The 18,701-nt window shown below is 36.1% G+C and overlaps 2 protein-coding genes across 5 annotated transcripts; one reads left to right on the top strand and one right to left on the bottom strand.

Annotated features, from left to right (window-relative positions):
• Positions 1-1,861: 1,861 nt before the first annotated feature.
• Positions 1,862-5,071, top strand: LOC140881913 (phospholipase D alpha 4). Its single transcript, XM_073287589.1, has 4 exons — positions 1,862-2,023; positions 2,464-3,012; positions 3,109-4,306; positions 4,623-5,071. Exons 1-4 carry the CDS (start codon positions 1,937-1,939, stop codon positions 5,054-5,056), a joined length of 2,268 nt encoding a protein of 755 aa, XP_073143690.1. The 5' UTR covers positions 1,862-1,936; the 3' UTR covers positions 5,057-5,071.
• On the bottom strand, positions 2,282-16,010 carry LOC140881914 (protein FLX-like 3). 4 transcript variants are annotated; one of them, XM_073287591.1, is made up of 8 exons: positions 15,875-16,010; positions 12,607-13,141; positions 12,339-12,484; positions 10,810-10,892; positions 10,524-10,707; positions 6,977-7,030; positions 5,237-5,361; positions 2,282-2,705 (listed from the first exon to the last, which is right to left on the bottom strand). In XM_073287591.1, exons 2-5 carry the CDS (start codon positions 13,128-13,130, stop codon positions 10,624-10,626), a joined length of 837 nt encoding a protein of 278 aa, XP_073143692.1. In that variant the 5' UTR covers positions 13,131-13,141; positions 15,875-16,010; the 3' UTR covers positions 2,282-2,705; positions 5,237-5,361; positions 6,977-7,030; positions 10,524-10,623. The 4 variants fall into 4 exon arrangements, with proteins under 4 accessions (XP_073143692.1, XP_073143691.1, XP_073143694.1 ...); XM_073287590.1 differs by lacking the exon at positions 2,282-2,705 and having other exon boundaries at positions 5,169-5,361; XM_073287593.1 differs by lacking the exon at positions 2,282-2,705 and having other exon boundaries at positions 5,169-5,361; positions 15,821-15,935.
• Between the last annotated feature and the right edge of the window lie 2,691 nt (positions 16,011-18,701).

Genomic DNA, 18,701 nt, shown 5'->3' on the forward strand with positions numbered 1-18,701 from the left:
CACCTACTCAATCAACTTGAACACCTCTTTCAGGACAATTCATCTTTTATTGTTTTAAACTTGGCGTGTGAGCGAAACCTGGAGCTGAAGAAAACAAATGTTAAGTCTCAAATTATATATACTCGAGTTTTAGGTCAATTTGAAGATCAAATAGTTAACAAAATGTTTAATCAAATTCGGCTCAAACTAGAGATCAAGTTTGAGTTTGTCTCAAAACATTCGAATATTTTCATTAGCTACTTTAATAATTGCCCAAAATACATACTCGAAAGACTTGAAATATAATTATCAGATATATAATTATATAATATAATGAAACAAGGTATATTTAGATCGAATCACGAACTATCAAACACTGCTTAAATATGTCGTACGAAATCAAATCTGATGCTAAAATTTAACCAAGGAAGTTTTCATAACTAATTGGATTTTGTATTCTCTTAAAAATGGCACCAAAACGAGAGTGGTGGTGTAACATAAACATAATTTTTTTAGTCACAAATATAATAATGGCAACCACAACTTTAAGAAAAATAATAGTTATATCTATCTCTGTTTTATATATTTCACACGCTACTTATTATTTTATATATCCTCTAAACGACTAGTTGTCCCCAAGTCTTTGAATATCTTGGAATAAACATGCCACCCAAATCTAAGCCGAAAGGCAAATTTCTGCCATATAACACAAGTTTTATTATTATTATTATTATTATTATTATTATTATTATTATTATTATTATTATTATTATTATTATTATTATTATTTTAAGTTGAAGATGAGTTTATTACAATTTGCTCTCGTATTTGAAACCTCTTTTGATACTTTAGGCTTTGATACCATACTTGGTACAAATTATCCGCAATGAACACAAGTTTTACATGTCTGATATGGCAATATATATTTACAAATTCATCATTTTTAAGTATTTGAAAGGGCACAAGTAATTGATTGAATGCCGCTTTGCACGAGGTTATCTCCCAGTCTCTCATAGAGCTAGGGAAAAATACTGAAATGCCGTCATACCGCATATAGCGTACCGAAAAAAAATTGTATATACCGAAAATTTTGGTATACCGAAATTTAGAAATTTTTGATATCGGTATAAGATTTGCAAAATTTTGATATTTCGGTATATCGAAAAAAATATTAAAAAAATCGATATACACGATATCGATATACACGGTATCGGTATACCGACTTTTTAAATTTTTTTTAAACTATTTTTTTTAAAAAAATATCGATATACACGATATCATACCGATACTGTACTGAATTTTGGTATACCAAAATTTTTCGGTAAGAACGGTATGAATTTATGTTATACGAAAATTTCGGTACCGAAATTTTCGGTACGATATGCGATATTCGTTGAATACCGCGGTATACCGTACCGAACCAACCCTAGTCTTCCACGTACTTAATTCCATAACCTATATATTTAAAATGAAACGATTATAAATAGAGAAGATCTCTTATATATTTTTATCTGCAAGACGATCGATTCGATATATTTTCACAATGAAAAATAATACCGTTGATATATAAAAATAATACTTTTTTCTTGAGTCCAATCGGTTCAGAGATTTGTCTCACAAAATTAACCCAAAAGACGGTCACAGGAGTTTTGTGTTATAAATATTGGATATTTTAAAACTTATGCTTAAAGCAAAAACAAGAAGCCATACTGTTGTTGATTTCCCTCTAAGATTTAAAATACTAAGCTTCACACGTTTTCTTCGATTTCTTGAATTTCAATAACAGCTTAAACAGAATTTATTTATCACACCAATATATACACACAATATGGACTTGTAATGCTCATCTCATTGCATTTTTAAGGACAAGACATCTCTTCATTCCACTCCTCTCTCCATTTTTGGCGATCCAAAAAATTAGATTCAAGAAATCAAAGTTAAGAAGATAGATTCGTCTATGGAGCACAAGAATACATTCTTCCATGGAACACTGGAAGTAACCATCTTTCGCGCCACCGTGAAGAAACCATCCATCCCATTCAAGGTACGTACATAATTTAGTTTCATTTTCAGAAAATCATATGGCATGTGGAATTGAAACAAGGATGATTATTTCAAGGATAAATTATACAAATTTTTAGGAAATAACTTTACCTCAAGAAGATACTAAGCCAGCATACCATATAAAATCTTGAAATATGCATATGTATGACTAGCACTAAAGACACACATGCATGGAAATGCGAAGAAGTTTTTTTCCAAAATTTTTATGAGTTCATTAGTCTGCCCGAAGTGAAGTTTTGGGTAATAACATGCAACTCATTTTGAAGCAATAGCTTATAGCTAAGCAATATAGATCATTTACAAAACATCCCAAGATTTTGCAATTGTAGGAGCAATCAACCCCCTGAAAAGAAAACTTTGCTTATGACACGAAAGTTTTTTCAAAATTGAAGTTTCTTCGACTTATGAAGTTTCTTGCAGTGCATATCTGCGAGTGGAAAGCCTGCCTATGTGTCAATCAAAGTAGACAACAAAACAATGGCGAAAACTACGCAAGAGCGAGACCGTGTTTGGAACCAAACCTTTCAAATCCTATGCGCCCATCGATCAGATACGATGATCACAATTACCTTGAAAAGAAAACGTTCCATCTTGGGAAAAATAAACATCCAAGCTAACAAGCTTTTACATGAACAAAACTTAATCAATGCCTTTTTCCCACTCTGCAAAGCAAATGGAAAACCAAACAAGAAGCTCAAGTTACAATTTATTGTACGGTTCAAACAAGCAGAAAGTGCAAAAAATTGGGAGACAGTATTATATGAAGGGATCAAGAATGCAGCATTTCCATTGAGGTCTAATTGCAGTGTCACATTGTATCAGGATGCTCATCATCGTCCCACGTTTCAACCCCCGTTTAATCTTCGTGGGAAGCCAAGAAACTTGTGGGAAGATATTTACAACGCTATTGATGGCGCAAAGCATTTGATTTATATTGCAGGATGGTCATTAAATCCTAAAATGGCCCTAGTACGTGCAAAAACTCTATTAAAAACCTCATACTTTGCATCCATTATTTCATGTTCTTGATTCTGACACACCATGCATGTATATGCATTTACTCAGGTGCGCGACCCTCAAACAAACAACCCACATTCAAGAGGGGTGAAGCTGGGGGAATTATTGAAGCGAAAAGCAGAAGAAGGCGTGGCTGTGAGAGTCATGCTTTGGGACGATGAAACGTCCCTACCCATCATCAAGAACAAAGGCGTAATGGGAACTCATGATGAAGATGCATTAGCCTATTTCAAGCATACTAATGTGATATGCAAACTTTGCCCTAGACTGCACAACAAGTTCCCAACAGCCTTTGCCCATCATCAGAAGACAATAACCGTGGATACTGGTGCTCTTCCCTCCTCAAGAGACCGAGAAATCACAAGCTTTATTGGTGGTTTCGATCTCTGTGAGGGAAGGTATGATACAGAAGAACATTCGCTTTTTCGAACACTTAACACAGAGTCCCATTGCTACGATTTCTATCAAACTAGCCTACCCGGGGCTAGTCTGCATAAAGGAGGGCCAAGAGAGCCATGGCATGATACGCATGCCTGTGTAACTGGCCAAGCCGCGCGGGACATTTTAACCAATTTCGAGCAGAGATGGACTAAACAATGTGATCACAACTCACTAGTTCAACTTACTTCCATACCAGAATTATCTCAGCAGCCCACTGCCATAAGCAATTCTCCCCGAAGAAACTGGAATGTGCAAGTTTTTCGGTCAATCGACCATCTTTCCGCAAACCCTTCAACTAAAATTGTTACTACCGAACGAAGCATCCACGAAGCTTATGTGGAGGCAATCAGGCGTGCGGACAGGTTTATATACGTCGAGAATCAGTATTTCATTGGTGGTTGTCATCTTTGGGATACGGACATGCATTGCGGATGTAGGAACTTGATTCCTATCGAGATTGCACTAAAAGTAGCAAGCAAAATCAAGGCGAAGGAACGGTTCGCGGTGTATGTGGTGATACCAATGTGGCCGGAAGGAGCAGTGGACAGTGAATCAGTGCAGGATATACTGCACTGGACGAGGGAAACTATGAAAATGATGTATACAATTATAGGAGAAGCGATTCAAAAAAGTGGTGGGCAAGGACATCCAAGGGATTACTTGAATTTCTACTGCCTAGCTAATAGGGAAAAAGAAGTCAAAGGAGAGTTCGTTCCCCCATACACACCTCATCAAGGAACACAGTACTGGAATGCACAGAAACATAGAAGATTTATGGTCTATGTGCACTCCAAGATCATGATAGGTACGGAAGTGACCCTCAACTATCCAATTTAATTCAAGTACCCAATCGTTTTCATTATGATGTGGGTTTCTTTCAGAATTCCACAATAGCTCGACTTGAAATTTGAAAATCCGAAAACTTTGTGAAATTGTGAATTCAAAAACCCATTTAATTTTCACAAACATCCATTCAAAACCTAAATGATTCAAGCTTCAAGACCCAAGCAAGGAATAATCGCTCCATCACTGGGTTAATAGGTTGGCATGCCTTTTTAACACAGCTGAAGATGAATTTTGTTCCCTAGAAGGTATTTGACTGGTCATTTGTTTGTTTTCAGTGGACGATAGTTACTTGCTAATCGGTTCTGCTAATATCAACCAAAGATCGATGGACGGACAACGAGATACCGAGATTGCGATAGGATGCTATCTGCCAAGAAGTGAGGAAACCAATTCAGACAACGATCACATTCTTTCATTTCGCATGTCATTATGGTATGAACATACCGGAAGAGCTCAAGAAGTTTACCGGGAGCCTCAACGTTTGGAGTGTGTGCAGAGTGTACGGTCGGTGGGGGACGACATGTGGGAAATTTATAGTCGGTATGAGATAGAAGATATGGGAGGTGCCCATTTGGTGAGCTACCCTGTCAACGTCACCAAAGAAGGTCTTGTTGAGGATTTAGCAGAGGGTGATGCCTGTTTTCCAGACACCAAAACACTGGTTAGAGGGAAGAGATCCAAAGTTTTATCACCTATATTTACCACATAGCAACAACTGTTGGCTTCGGTTTTATCACGTTTGTTGATTTATTATCATTCTTTGGTTCTGAAAAAAGTTTGTAAAATTTCTGTAAGCCATTTGTGATTCATTATCCATATAACGTGGAAATTTCCCTCGGTTTTTAGTGTACCAAACACATCAAACTGCTTCGAATTTTTCGTTAAGTACCGAAGAGCAAGCTCCAGCGAGTTCTGATTGGCCAACAATCTTCTTTTTTTCGCGAATGGCACAAGATTTTTATCTTGTAGATTTCATCATTTTCCAATATGAGCACAGAAGGTGCTACGCGAAATCTGCACAAAGAAAGCAATTAGAAACTTAGAATTTCCTCACCTAAAAAAAAAACAACAAAATAATAATAATAATAATAATAAATAAATAAATAAAAACAGAAGATCGTTTTCCAACCAAAAAGACAGCTCCTCGGTTCTGTGCAAAAAAAAAAAAAGAGAGAGACGAGCCAACCCATTCAAAAGAAAAAGTTTATGGATTCGCAATTTTTCCACAAAAAACCAGTTTCTGACCCCTCTGCTCTAAATACTATACGTTACACCCCTAACTCAGCTGGCCTGACTAAAATTTGAAGTTCGCCCCTGGCCAATTCCACCTTGTGAAAACCTAAAGTTGTGTTTGGATTGAAGGATTTCAAATCCATAGATTTCAAATATACTCAAATGTACTTTTGTTGTTTGGAGAAACAACACCATAAACTTCTAATTCACTCTTCTCATTCTTATATAATATATGTTAATTAAGATAGATTTCAAGTTCACTTAATAATGAAGTCATTTGAAATCCATCATTGATGTTTGTTTCATCTTAACCATAAAACACAATCAAAATCCATGGTTTTGAACTCCTTCCATGCAAGGATAACCTAAAAGAACACAAAATCCTATGCATCAAATTAATGATCTTTTACAACGTTTTTTGAAAACTGAGGCACAAAACCCCTTGCATATTCAGTTGAATTTATATGCACTTCATAAGCAAATATTTGTGTTTCAGGGTGTATAAAGCGCATGTAAATACAACTGAAATGCCAAAGGTTTTGCAGTTTACTTTTAAAAACACGGGGACATACAAGACTATTAATTTAACATAGGGGGTATTATTTATGCCTTCTTATATTTTCACAGGAGTGGGTATAACCAATTACCCTACTATCATCCATGATAAACAAATAAGGTAGTTTTTTCACAAGGTAAACATCAGTTTCGTGCTAAGTTGTGACAAAGTTAACTAAAGTATTGAAGAAAAAAAGAGAGAAGAAATTTAGGTTTGAAAACCTAACACCCTGGTATGAACATTTTTTTTGAGGCAAAAAAGAAGAGAAACCTCATGGTCGTCCTTTCTGAATTTAGTTGCGTGCATTCAAAATCATCAAAATTTCTAGGGCTTTCTTCAATTCAATTATTCATTCAGCACAATATGACAGATATCTCAAACTGCAATCTCAGCTATATTATGAGAATTTAACCCATGTAGTTTTAGTTAATTCAGTGCGCCCCTAACAGAATTTTAGTACGTCAAATTAGAATAAAAAATATTCGAAATGCATTCATTTGCCCAAAGTGGGTGACTGAAGGAGTTTGGAGAATGGTTTATGTTGGGCCGTTGGCGCCCTAACATTACATCAAATGATTCAATTTTAATTTGATTGTGTGGGGGGGTCTATATATTTTTATGAACCCCATATGTCCAAATCAATTTTGAACCATTATATTCAGCAGAATATCAATACATGAACTTTATTTCCATATCCTTTATCAACTTTACAGATCAAAAAAAACATCGCAAAACTGATTTTCAGAATAGAAACATGACAGACAAAATGAATCAACAATCAACTACTAAAGAAATTCAATTTGCAACCTTTATTTTGGAACCTATTGTCAAAATATGTACCTGATCCAATTGCCTTGTCTTTGTGGAAAATTTCGATAAAAGCAATTTCCCAATCTGCAAGAAGAGCAAAACGAAAAGGCAGACCTATGTTAGAGAAAACAATGACATTTGTAAAGATAAAGGCAAGACTTCGTAAATACATAACAAAAAAACTTGATAGCCAAAACAATCATTTGATTTCCTCAAATATCACTAGTAATTCGATAAAATAATCAAAACAGAAAGCAAGAGCCAAGCCGACAATCCTACATAAACTCGTCTAAGTATCCACAACAGAAACAGACATGTCTGGACGCAACGAAACATTACCCTTGATTCGCCTAGGAAATTCGGAGTTCAAACACCAAATTTGGTAATACCTCAAAGAAAATGTATTCCTTCTCGACCAACTTCCTAATGAGTTATAATTCAATCACCACAGTAGATTATGCTGCAAAGTCATCCCAAAACAAGCTACAACACTGAAAAATTTGTGGCTTGCTTCACCTGGTATTGTGGCTTGCTTAACTTGTCTCCACTAAAAATGTTAATAGAAATAACATTACACCAACAAGAATGCTTTCACCTAATATTCCTATGGGTAATATTGACACTAAAGATAAAGACTTCTCCAAAGTCCATACTCTAATCAATCTGCCCCCTCCAAGGGATGCTGGAACAAGCATGAGACTACCAAAAGGTCAATTACGCCGAACCATAAATTCAACAACTGATAATAATAAAAATAGGGTCGTAAACTACAATTTCTCTCACTCATAACTTCATGCACAGTATCTTATTGCAGTGTTGAGAATCGCATTCGATTCAATCCATATAATCTCCTTTCTATAGACAGCGAGATTGAGTTTTCATTGTCTCATCCAGGAGAGCATTAGAGCTTGTATAGTCACTGATTGAATTCTATAATTTCTTTTAATGGTGCAAGCTGAAACCTCAGAAAAACCAGACTGGTGAAAATCACACAGATGGTCAGCCAAAATAGTTTATGCCGTTTTAACGATGAGGCCCATTGATTATATGATGAAATGCTGCATGGGGATGTTCTAATTCAGTCACCTATCCAAACATATCACAACTTAGTGGAATAGATATCCCGTATTAACACACCAATCTGCTCAGATATTCTCACATTTCCCAGCCTTCAAAAACCTAAGCTCGCATTTCCTGGAGGAACACCGCACAGCTGCTTGCTATCTCCATGCCTTACTGTTTCCTCATCAATCTTGGAATAGAAAACAACACGAGAGAAAGGGAACCAGAGGGAAAAAAACCATATAATTTGGAAAAAAGGTAATACTATGCCCGCACTCAACTATCAAACTGCTCAGTTACATTCAGCATGATGAAAAAGTTATGCATTAAATTAAATCAGATCAGGACAAATAATTCAAGAAGGCTTGAGGCACTCTTTATTAAGAGAGGGCAATCGTATGAGACTGACAGGGGAAGGGGGAGGCAAAAGCACCCGAGCACATTTATATAGATATAAATATAAATTACAAACTAGTTATGACACATTACCTATTTAACAGAGGATACTTGCCTATGTAGTGAAGCCAGCTTCATCATACAGCAGCCATCATCACTTCTTTCGGCTGTTCCACGATCATGGTGACTTATAGGGCACCTTGTTTACCGCAGAGATGGCAAAAACTACTACTTGACTACATAGAACGAATTCACGGGAAAACAAAAATGGCGACCAAATGGGGATTCTCGCTCTATTGCCAAAATCTGGACAGGCCGAATGATGAAATGACAAGAGTCGAATAAATAAGAATAGATTTGACACTTGCAGCAGTAAGCCTATATAGGCAGTTCCTAAGGAAGTGAAATTTCCACATTCCAGCGAGCAAAATTATGACTAAACCATGAAAATGTTTAATTCCCCAGCTTCTCAGATGTCAGTATTCACTAAACAAGCTCTCAATGAGCCCTACAAAAGTTCTAATCAGAGCGCCATATCAATACAACAGCTCGCATAGGTAACTCCAGCACAAGATATTTGATCTCAACAAGTATTATACAACTTTCCCGAGCTTTCTTTGCAGCAAATCAGCAGCACAATGAAATAATCACTCCTAATCGCAGCTTTTACTGACATATAACAGTAACTCATTCTCATTCCCAGCAAATATCTTCTTCCGCCATAACATGCTCGGAACAAAATTAAGACATGATCTCGGTGGTCAAAGTGCAGTTGTGGAACGGGATAAAAAAGGCAGCGGCAATCTTCCAGTGGTAAACTAAATTTTTTAATAGATGACATAAAAAAATATCACAAACTTCAACATTTGCACAAGTTTACGCTATTGTATATGCTGCTAAAGCAGTGCTATCAGATCTGCTGACATAGATCTCTTCTCCGTCTTAACAAGGATCAAATCCAAGCTCCTACGCCAATGAAAAGTAACTCACAGCACAATGAATTTTAACCAGTTAGATACAGAAATTTGATCTCCATTAGATCCTCTCCAAGCATTCAAATGGAAAATTTTAACATCAAATTTAGTTACTCGGCAACCTTCTAGGTGACCTATCTATCTGCTACAACTTAAAAATACACAACTTATAACTAACTCTTACGAAGCATCTAAGGACATTCTAAATCGACACGATTCCCTGAGAAGACAAACAAGCTACTGACTCCTTATCAAAATCACACCATGGCCGTCATCTTTTGTATAGTTCAAAATGGACTAAATATGGAGAAAAGTCATAAAAAGCTTGAAAGCAACCTCTGCCGACATATCAATGTTTGGCTTTTTCACATAACCAAATTCACTAAAAAAATATAAAGTACATTATGTCTGTGGAACATTTTCAGCACCAACCAAATTATTTCAACTTCATGCGCCCGACCTCTGGATGGAAAACTATCCCATTATGTCTCTTCTCTCAACATAACTTAATTTCAACAAGAAATCCACCCTTAACCTCCATCAATAACATCTAATCTAGAAACTAACCAACCAAATGCAGAGATGATTTAATGATGTGATATGATAAATATAATAATAATAGAAACAGTGACACCACAATTTTGAGGAGAAAAACCAGTCGAGGCAGTATGAAAATGCTCTTGAGCAGAATTATAGTCACATAAAGACGGATGATGGAAAGATAGAAGTGTTTGTATGCGGTACATTTTCACCACCAAATCATGTCAACTTCATTCGAGTGACCTCTGGACAAAATACTCTCCCTCAACCACAAAATTATGCCTCTTCTCCAAACTGTTTGATTTCAACAAGAAACCACCCTGCAACTCCATCGATAGTACAACATCTAGTCTTGAAACCAACCAACCAACCAGATGGAGAAATGATTTAATGATGCAATGATTTTATAAAAAGTAATAAAAACATCAAAACCACAATTTTGAGGAGAAAAACCTGCCAAGGCAGCATGAAAATGATATTGAGCAGAATTATAGTCACATAAAGACGGATGATAGCATAAGATAAAAGATAGAAGTCTTAATCTCCTATACAGGTTAGTAAATGGCATAAACACATATAATTAAACTACAGGTCTTAGTACGCACAAATTCATGAAATCACACTCTTTCCCTTCACTATTGGGCCTCAGAAAACAAGATCGTGATTTGTGCTCCCCAAGAGGTTTTGTTCATATCCATCTGCGTCTCAACGTCGAGTCATCCGCGGTTTTTCAAGGCCACCCCAGGAAGCAGAACCTGAACCATATGGACCGACCTTATTTATAGCACCCTGTAACAAAACACTGAAGGTCAAAAAACAAAATAACTCACACAAAATGGTTTAAGCCAAAAAAGAATGAAAATCTGGTGCATTTGATCATTAAATCCAAACCTGACGAATTCCGTATCCATTGTCATAAGGAGTTGGGAAGCTAGAATTGGGATTTCTGAACTCCATCGCTCCAAAAGGTCCACCTAAACGGCCAGATAGGCAAAAATCAAGACGATAAATATAACATCATAAGCATGAAAATAAGTTAAATTTAGTGTCAAGCAGACTAATTGACTGAATAGACTTTATGCCCCGTTAGTTACCTAGGTTGTCGGAGTAAAATAGTCCAGATACATCAGAAAATGTTGTAGAGGAAAGATTGATAAAAGGGGGGAGGATGATTTCCAGAATACCAAAAAATTTCAAAAAAAGAAGTAAGATATACCCTTCCTCTCAAAAAGAATTAACTCTTTTCCAAATCAATTGCAGTTGTGCCAGAAAATTTCATTTAGCATATTTCAGGTAACAGAGGTCTACCCACCACTAAGATAGGTCTTAACAAACAAAACAAATGACAAAAATTTCAGAACAAAGGAGGTGGTAGGCAATCATTTACACTCGCCTTATGTCAATCATAGAACATTCGAGGCTTGCAGAAGACACGACCAAAATTAACTTTTGGGATGAACCATCTGCATGCCATATGTATATTTATAACTACTGATACTAACTTATAATTGAATATGCAAGAAGACAATAATCTATTATCGACAAAAATTCTGGGCCAAATTAAGTAAAAGTAATTTTTTTTTTATAAGAAACTTTATATATTATATACGAGAATAAAGTCTTACAAAAGGCGGACAAGATATCCGCTAATTACAAAAGAAATTAGCGACTCCCTAATCATATCAACAAAAAACAAAAGACCAATCCCTTAATAAATCCGAGATTGCCAAATTCTGAAATTCTTTAAAAATTAAGTAAAAGTAATTAGTACCAAAAGCTGCACTAGCAACACCAAATTAAGCAATTCATAAAATAATGAACCTCCAGCAAATGGAAGACTTTTCAGAATTACAAGTTGCACTTTAGAGGCTAACAAAACCAAATAACAAACTTGATCAGCAACATGGTGAAGTTTACATTCTTAAATTCAGAATGAAAAAAATATGGAAAAGCACCAAGTAACATGAGAATATATGTACAAGAAAGCATAAGACAAACAGACAGAAATGTCTGATTTCTCAAAAGAAGTCTAAAGTACTTGATTTATTTCAAAACCATTAGAACAATTAACATAGAGATAAATGAAGAAAGTATCTGAAAAAAATATACGTCGAATTCTGACAGATATAATAGTTAATACACTCCACAATAGAAAATGTACTTACTGTCCTGTAACAGAATAAGATCAAACTGAACAAACACTTGTTATGAACAGGACAGGAGATGGACATTTTCATATAGCAAGTTAGCGATGGACCACAATCAGCATCTAAAAGCATTATCAAATTTCAATATGTACACTTCACAAGTGGAAAACAAGGAGCAAAGAGCTGAAAGTTTTCACATTTTTCATATCAAAAGATGAGTATCATACGAAGGATGAGAAAGCTTTGCAAAAACATGAATGAAAAAGTATCCACCTGAACTCCAAGCTCTAGCATCAGAATTTACCAGCTCGGAACGCAGCTTTTCAATATCACGTGCCATTTTCACCATGTTCTTTTCCATTGCCTGTCTCTGTTCTCTCAGCTCAATATTTGCATTCTTTTCGTAATCAATGGCATTTCTAAACATCAATAGTACTTGATTAAGCTGGTCCGAAGATATTATGAAGATATGAGGAAAAATTTCCTACCAAAAAGAGGTGAAAAAACTTTTATAGACACATGAAAAATTGCGAGAAGAAACCTAGCACGCAACAGTTCCTGATGCAGCCCATCGATCTCAGTCCTCAACACAGGAATGAGACGGTTATCAGTCTGCAGCTTTGCGAGTTCTTGAGAGAGGGAATGAACCTTCCCAGATAGATCCTGCTTAATGGTGCTCAGTCTTTGAACTTCAGCTCGAAGTTGTGCTGCTTCACTTTTTAGAGGCTCAGTTGCACGAAGATCAGCCTCCAGCTTCAAAACCCTTTCCATAAGCTCCCTGGATTGCAGGTCTTGTTCGGCGTGGATTTCAGCAATTGCAAGATTCATGCGGCGGACCTCTTCCTTTGCAGCAGTTAGCTCTCGTTCTAAAGCAATTCGATCCTCAAAAAGTCTACGGTTTTCACCCAGAAGTCTGCGAAGCTCAACATGTTGAATTTCAAGTTCTTCCTCCAACAGAGCAGGATGCGGTACTGGCCGGGCCAAAGGTACACGAACGACAGGTCCCTCCGGGGGATATCCACGCCTGTGATCGAATGATTCACGAGCACGATTTCTTCCTGCCATCTCAACTCGGGCTGCAAAGAGATATGTCTTTTTGAGATTGGAACAATAAGAAATCAGACAGAAAACAAGTTCCACACGGCAAAGCTAAAACTCAGTTCAGTAAAATGGAAGTAATACTTCAAGACAATGCTGCACTCTGCAGTGTGTTTTTAGAGTGTTGGTGCTTTAGTCACATCAACGAGAGCATTGAGAGGTAAACAACTTTTTGAAGGGACGCAGTCCTTTGATAAAAAGGAATAACTTGATTCAAAGGCAAGGCAAGATTCATATCGTTTCGTTTCAACAAACATTGTAACAAAGTCACGAGCAGATCCAAAATTTCACAAAATTACATATCCACATCTTCTAGTAGAAATAAGCAACCTCAACAGTCTAGCTCACTATCTAACGAAACTCAATTAAAGCACAAGGTTGACACGCATAGGTATGCATGGAGGTAATAGTGTTTTTCAGTTTCTTATCTGTGCTCAAGGAAAACGTTTTTTTTTGTTTTCCGAGAAACAACTAAATAGGTGTCTCTTTGGAAGTTAGAAATGTTTTTAATCGGGCATAGAAACAATTTACCTTCTGGGGTACTCCAACACAGTTTTTTATATGTTAAATACTAAAAAAGTAATAGTCAACAGGATATGAATATCACTTTTATGTGTACGTGATTATTTTCATTAATTAAATCACAACACCTACAAAACATTATTTTACGTAATCCAATAATATAAAGAGATAAAATCGATCATACGTTTAAATAACAAATAAAAAAATGTCTATTAAAAGTCATCCTGTTGTCTTGCAGTTGCAATAATTAAAACAAAAGAATAAGCAAACACAGCATGGTTAGCACCATGGTTAATATTACAAATTTAAATAATTTTTATCTTTACCCAAATGATTTCCAAGTCCAACTATGATCATCCACATTGTTTCAAATTTATGTCTATATTGTTTTTTATTTGCATTGTTCACAATATTCTATTAATTATAAACTTAGAATGAATGAGTGAGCTTAAAAATATTATTTTGTAAAAAGGAACGTTATTATTATAGAAACAACAACCGAAACCACCAAAGAACACAAACAAAAACAACTGAGTTTTATGATTATGCTAAGTTTATAGACTGAATCCAGAAACAGCACTAAAAATTGTGGGCAGCTACTAAAAGTTAAGTAATTAAATATCAGCTCGTCTTTACAAATCCTAACATATGACAGTTGGGACAGTTGCTAAAAAAAATTTTGTGCAACGCGCCGCACTCTAGGCGAGTTGAAACACCCAATCATCTTGAAGAATCTGGACACTGCAGCAGAGAGGTAAATACACGTGGTTTATATTTTTAAAGAAAACGACCAACTCTACGTCAAGGATAACACGCTTGGAACGTTAACCTTCTCATAAAGTGTTGGTGGTAAAAACTGCGATTTGTTTAGACTTGAATGCCAAGACAAAGCATATGATCAGTTGGCAATTTGGCTGCTTCGAAACTGAATTTATTACACCTACATTGATCCATACAGAGAATCAAACCACCGATTTTTAGCTTTTACTTTATTATTATTGATATTCAAGGACCTGAGGATGGATTGGTTTTCATGTAAGCATGGTACACACGGACCAACCAACAATAATATGCCATATCAGAATTAATTGCACTACTAGCCAAAAATCTCCATTTCGTGCATAAACAAAATTTGATCGTAAGAAAATCGGCTCACGAATTTCCCCAAATAGATCCAACAATCGACATGTTTGTTCAAAATTCAGTTTATTAAAACACATGTTGAAAACAAAAATGAATTCAAAAAACACCCATGAATTCATCGAGCCACAATTTACAACTCTAATTTGACCGCATTCTAATCCATTTTACCTCAATTTAAGGGAAAAAAATTTAATTCCAATTTAAGGCGTAAAAAGCAGTCTAGCACTTCCAAATTTTGTTATTGCTGATAAAAGTAATAGCCAATTGATAACCATCCCTTTTGAGAAACACCACTTGAGGAGTATTGAATGTGACAAAAACAAACATGGAAGTGGCAACCATCACAATGACACTGAAGTAGCACGACAAGGAACATAAACAGCAATAAATTCTGACAATGTTCTGATATCAACAAGATGGAGTCATGGAGATCCCAATAAAATTATTAGTGCTCAGTCTAACATGAAGGAATCCTAAAAACACAGTGCAGTATATCCTACATGGGGTAGCCAATTACAGCTGAAGGGACGAAATAGGTAACAACAAAAATTTTACATAGAAAACAGTGCACAGAACCACCAAACTAAAATCCAAACACACACATAAAAACCCATGCAATGTGTGGAAGTATCAACAGCCAAATACATATCTGTGATAAAAATAAATGTCACTTGCATTACCCACGAAACCATAAATCAATCATCAAAACAAAATTCAGTTAAATTAAGAAGAAAACAAAAATCAATCTAAGTGTTATCAAAACAAAAACAGAATGATGCATAAAGAACATAAACCCTAACACAAGAAAACCAAATCATTAGATACTAAATCTAGGGATAATAAACTACGATTAAATACAAAGATGTTCAGAGTACATGATCTTGATGATCCCATTCGATAGTTCGTCCAAAATTTAGAGCCTCAAACATATGGCTCGGCTACAAATAATTATTTTAGAGTAAAAAAAACAATCAAACATTTTCGTGAACCACCTCCAAATAATAGAAAATCGCGCAGGAAAACACGATTGGATTGAATTTTCGCACCTTTCACAGCAGAAAAAGGTCTTTTGCAGTGAACTCTGGGTGGAGAGGAAAATAAATTGAGGATTATTTGTTTAGGGTTTGAAGACAAAATTAAAAAATGCTTCGGACATGGGAAACGTTTTCTGCGCTCGTCAAAAACGACACCGTCTTCTGTTGAAATTTGGATTTACCATTCCTAGTAGAATTTGGGGAGATATGGGCCCACGACGAAGGCTAATGATTTGGGCCGGCTCAATTTGTATATTGTGTTATGTTTAAAAGATTAATTGATCGTTTTTCAAAAAAAAAAAAATGAAAAAACAAATATTGGTTGTTTAAGGCAGAATTTCTTCTGAAACAATTTTAAATGACTGTTAGTTAGTGACAATCGAATTGATGACAAATTTGGCAAATAAAACGTTTTTATGTGATAAATAGCATAATTGCTAATATATTTAGTTAAAATAACAACTGATATTTGTAGCAATAAATAACAATACAAATAATAATGTCAGAACGTGTTTTGTTTTCTTTTTTTTTTTGGTGACGTGAAAACCCGCAGCCGCTATCTTTCGGTGCGCTTTGGGTAAACCTCCGGACTAACGCAATAGCCTGCAAACTACGCTAGTCAGGTAAACCACACTAGGCAAGCCCTGTGTGACAGACTAGTCCAAGAAGGTGTTGGCAGGAGGAATCGAACTCCTGACCTATGGCCAAGAGTCTACCTACTCCACCAACTTGAACACCCCCTTGGGGGCGTCAGGATGTGTTTTATTGAATCAAAGAATAGATGAATAATAAAATATTTATTTAATGTTTGGTTAAATTTTCAACACAAAGATTTTTATAAGACGGGCTCACGAGTTAATTTGTTGAGACGATATCTACTAAGCCAAAAAATGTTTCAGAAGTAAGAGAACTTAGTGTCTGGAAGAGAATTTGTGAATAAATCAGCTGCATGTTGATCTGTTGAAATGTATTCGAGCTTGATCTGTTTCTTTAGCACGTGGTCCCTTATGAAGTGATGTCTGACATCGATGTGCTTTGTTCTTGAATGCATCACTGGATTGTGGGTAATTGCAATAACTCTTGTATTATCGCAAAAGATTGGAGCTTCACTCGACCGGATCCCATAATCACGTAACTGTTGTTTGATCCACAGTATTTGAGCACAACAACTTCCTGCTGCAAGGTACTCAGATTCAACGGTCGAGGTGGCTATAGATGTTTGCTTTTTGCAAAATCAAGATATCAACCTATCTCCAAAAAATTGACAAGATCCGCTGGTACTTTTGCGATCAATCTTACAACCTTAATAATCTGCATCTGAATAACCAATAAGATTGAAACTTGAATCTTTGGGATACCAAAGACCCACATTAGTTGTACCCTTGAGATGTTTAAGAATACGCTTAACAGCAGTGTAGTGTAGTGTGATTGTTTTGGTGCTGCCTGAAATCTAGCACATATGCATACTGAAAACATAATATTCGATCGACTGGCTGTTAAATATAATAGAGAACCTATTAAACCACGATACATTGTTACCTCGACCAGTATTCCCCCTTCATCTTTATCTAGCTTGATTGTTGTGCTCATGGGGTTAGATGCAGTTGAGAAATTTTCCATTCCAAACTTCTTGATTAATTCTTTGGCATAATTGGATTGTTTAATGAATATACCCTTGTCGAGTTGTTTAACTTGCAATCCAAGGAAGAAGTTGAGTTCACCCATCATTGTAGTGACCCTGCAATGAATCACCTACTAACTGACAACTAATATCATGTATTAAGCTTAATTAAAGCAATAATACTAATCAGAGAAAAACGTGCGGAAACAGAACCCCTAATTTACATATCAGCTTAGTACAAAAGTTTCAAGCTTATTTATCAGTAGTGATACAACCAAAACAAAAAAACTAGAAAGTAACATTATACAGCTATATCGAATCCTTCTGTATAAATAACTCCTCAAGGCTTCTGCTCCCTAGTCCTGCCTCGAGCTACCGGCTCCGTCCATCCTGCGACCTGCCCCATGGAATAGGGTGTCCAAGATAACAACTAGGACGTGAGTGCTAACACCCAGTACATAAACATGAGTAAAAATATGTATACGATGCATGCAACCGTGATGACTGGTAAAGGGTCATCTGATAAATCATGCTCAGTGCAGGCGCCAAATGAGTGTTGTAACCTCACGGATCAACCTCTGGGTACAACCACACTCGTCTAGTACACTAGAGTAGTCAAACATACATGTCCCCGCTGTCGCGGTACTCTCAGTGACAGACTAACAAGTATAGAGCTGAGCGGCTCTATAATCAGGTATAACAAGGTATAGGCTCAACGTGTATATGCACATGACATATGAATATAGAAAATGATAAATCATATACCATGCATATAATAATGCCAAATAAATGCAACATATAAACATGTATATTCGCTGGCAATTTCAGTCAATGTGTACGTACCTCTAGGCTAGTTCAAGTCTAAGTAGGATCCTAGGTTCCAAGCCTATATTCAAAAGTTCACCGTATCACTACATAAGTTCTATAAGCCTTAACTAAGCTAATAAGTACTCACAAAACTTAAATAGATTCCCGGACCATACCTTCGTCCGTAGTAAGCCCTTTGGAGCCGCTAATCCCGGATGACTATAACCACGCCTTGGTTATTCCAGAACTTCTATAATAACCGATAGGGCCCTCAAGTGTATATCTCACACTATATAACTGAAGAAGAAAACTCGGAATTCGTAATTCAAAGTGAATCCGAATGATCCCTATTTATAGACAAATTTCCGGTCAAGTTTGGACCCTCCGAACTCGGGTTCGGATCGTCCGATC

Source organism: Henckelia pumila, chromosome 2, assembly GCF_033568475.1.
Source record: "Henckelia pumila isolate YLH828 chromosome 2, ASM3356847v2, whole genome shotgun sequence".
NCBI lineage: Eukaryota > Viridiplantae > Streptophyta > Magnoliopsida > Lamiales > Gesneriaceae > Henckelia > Henckelia pumila.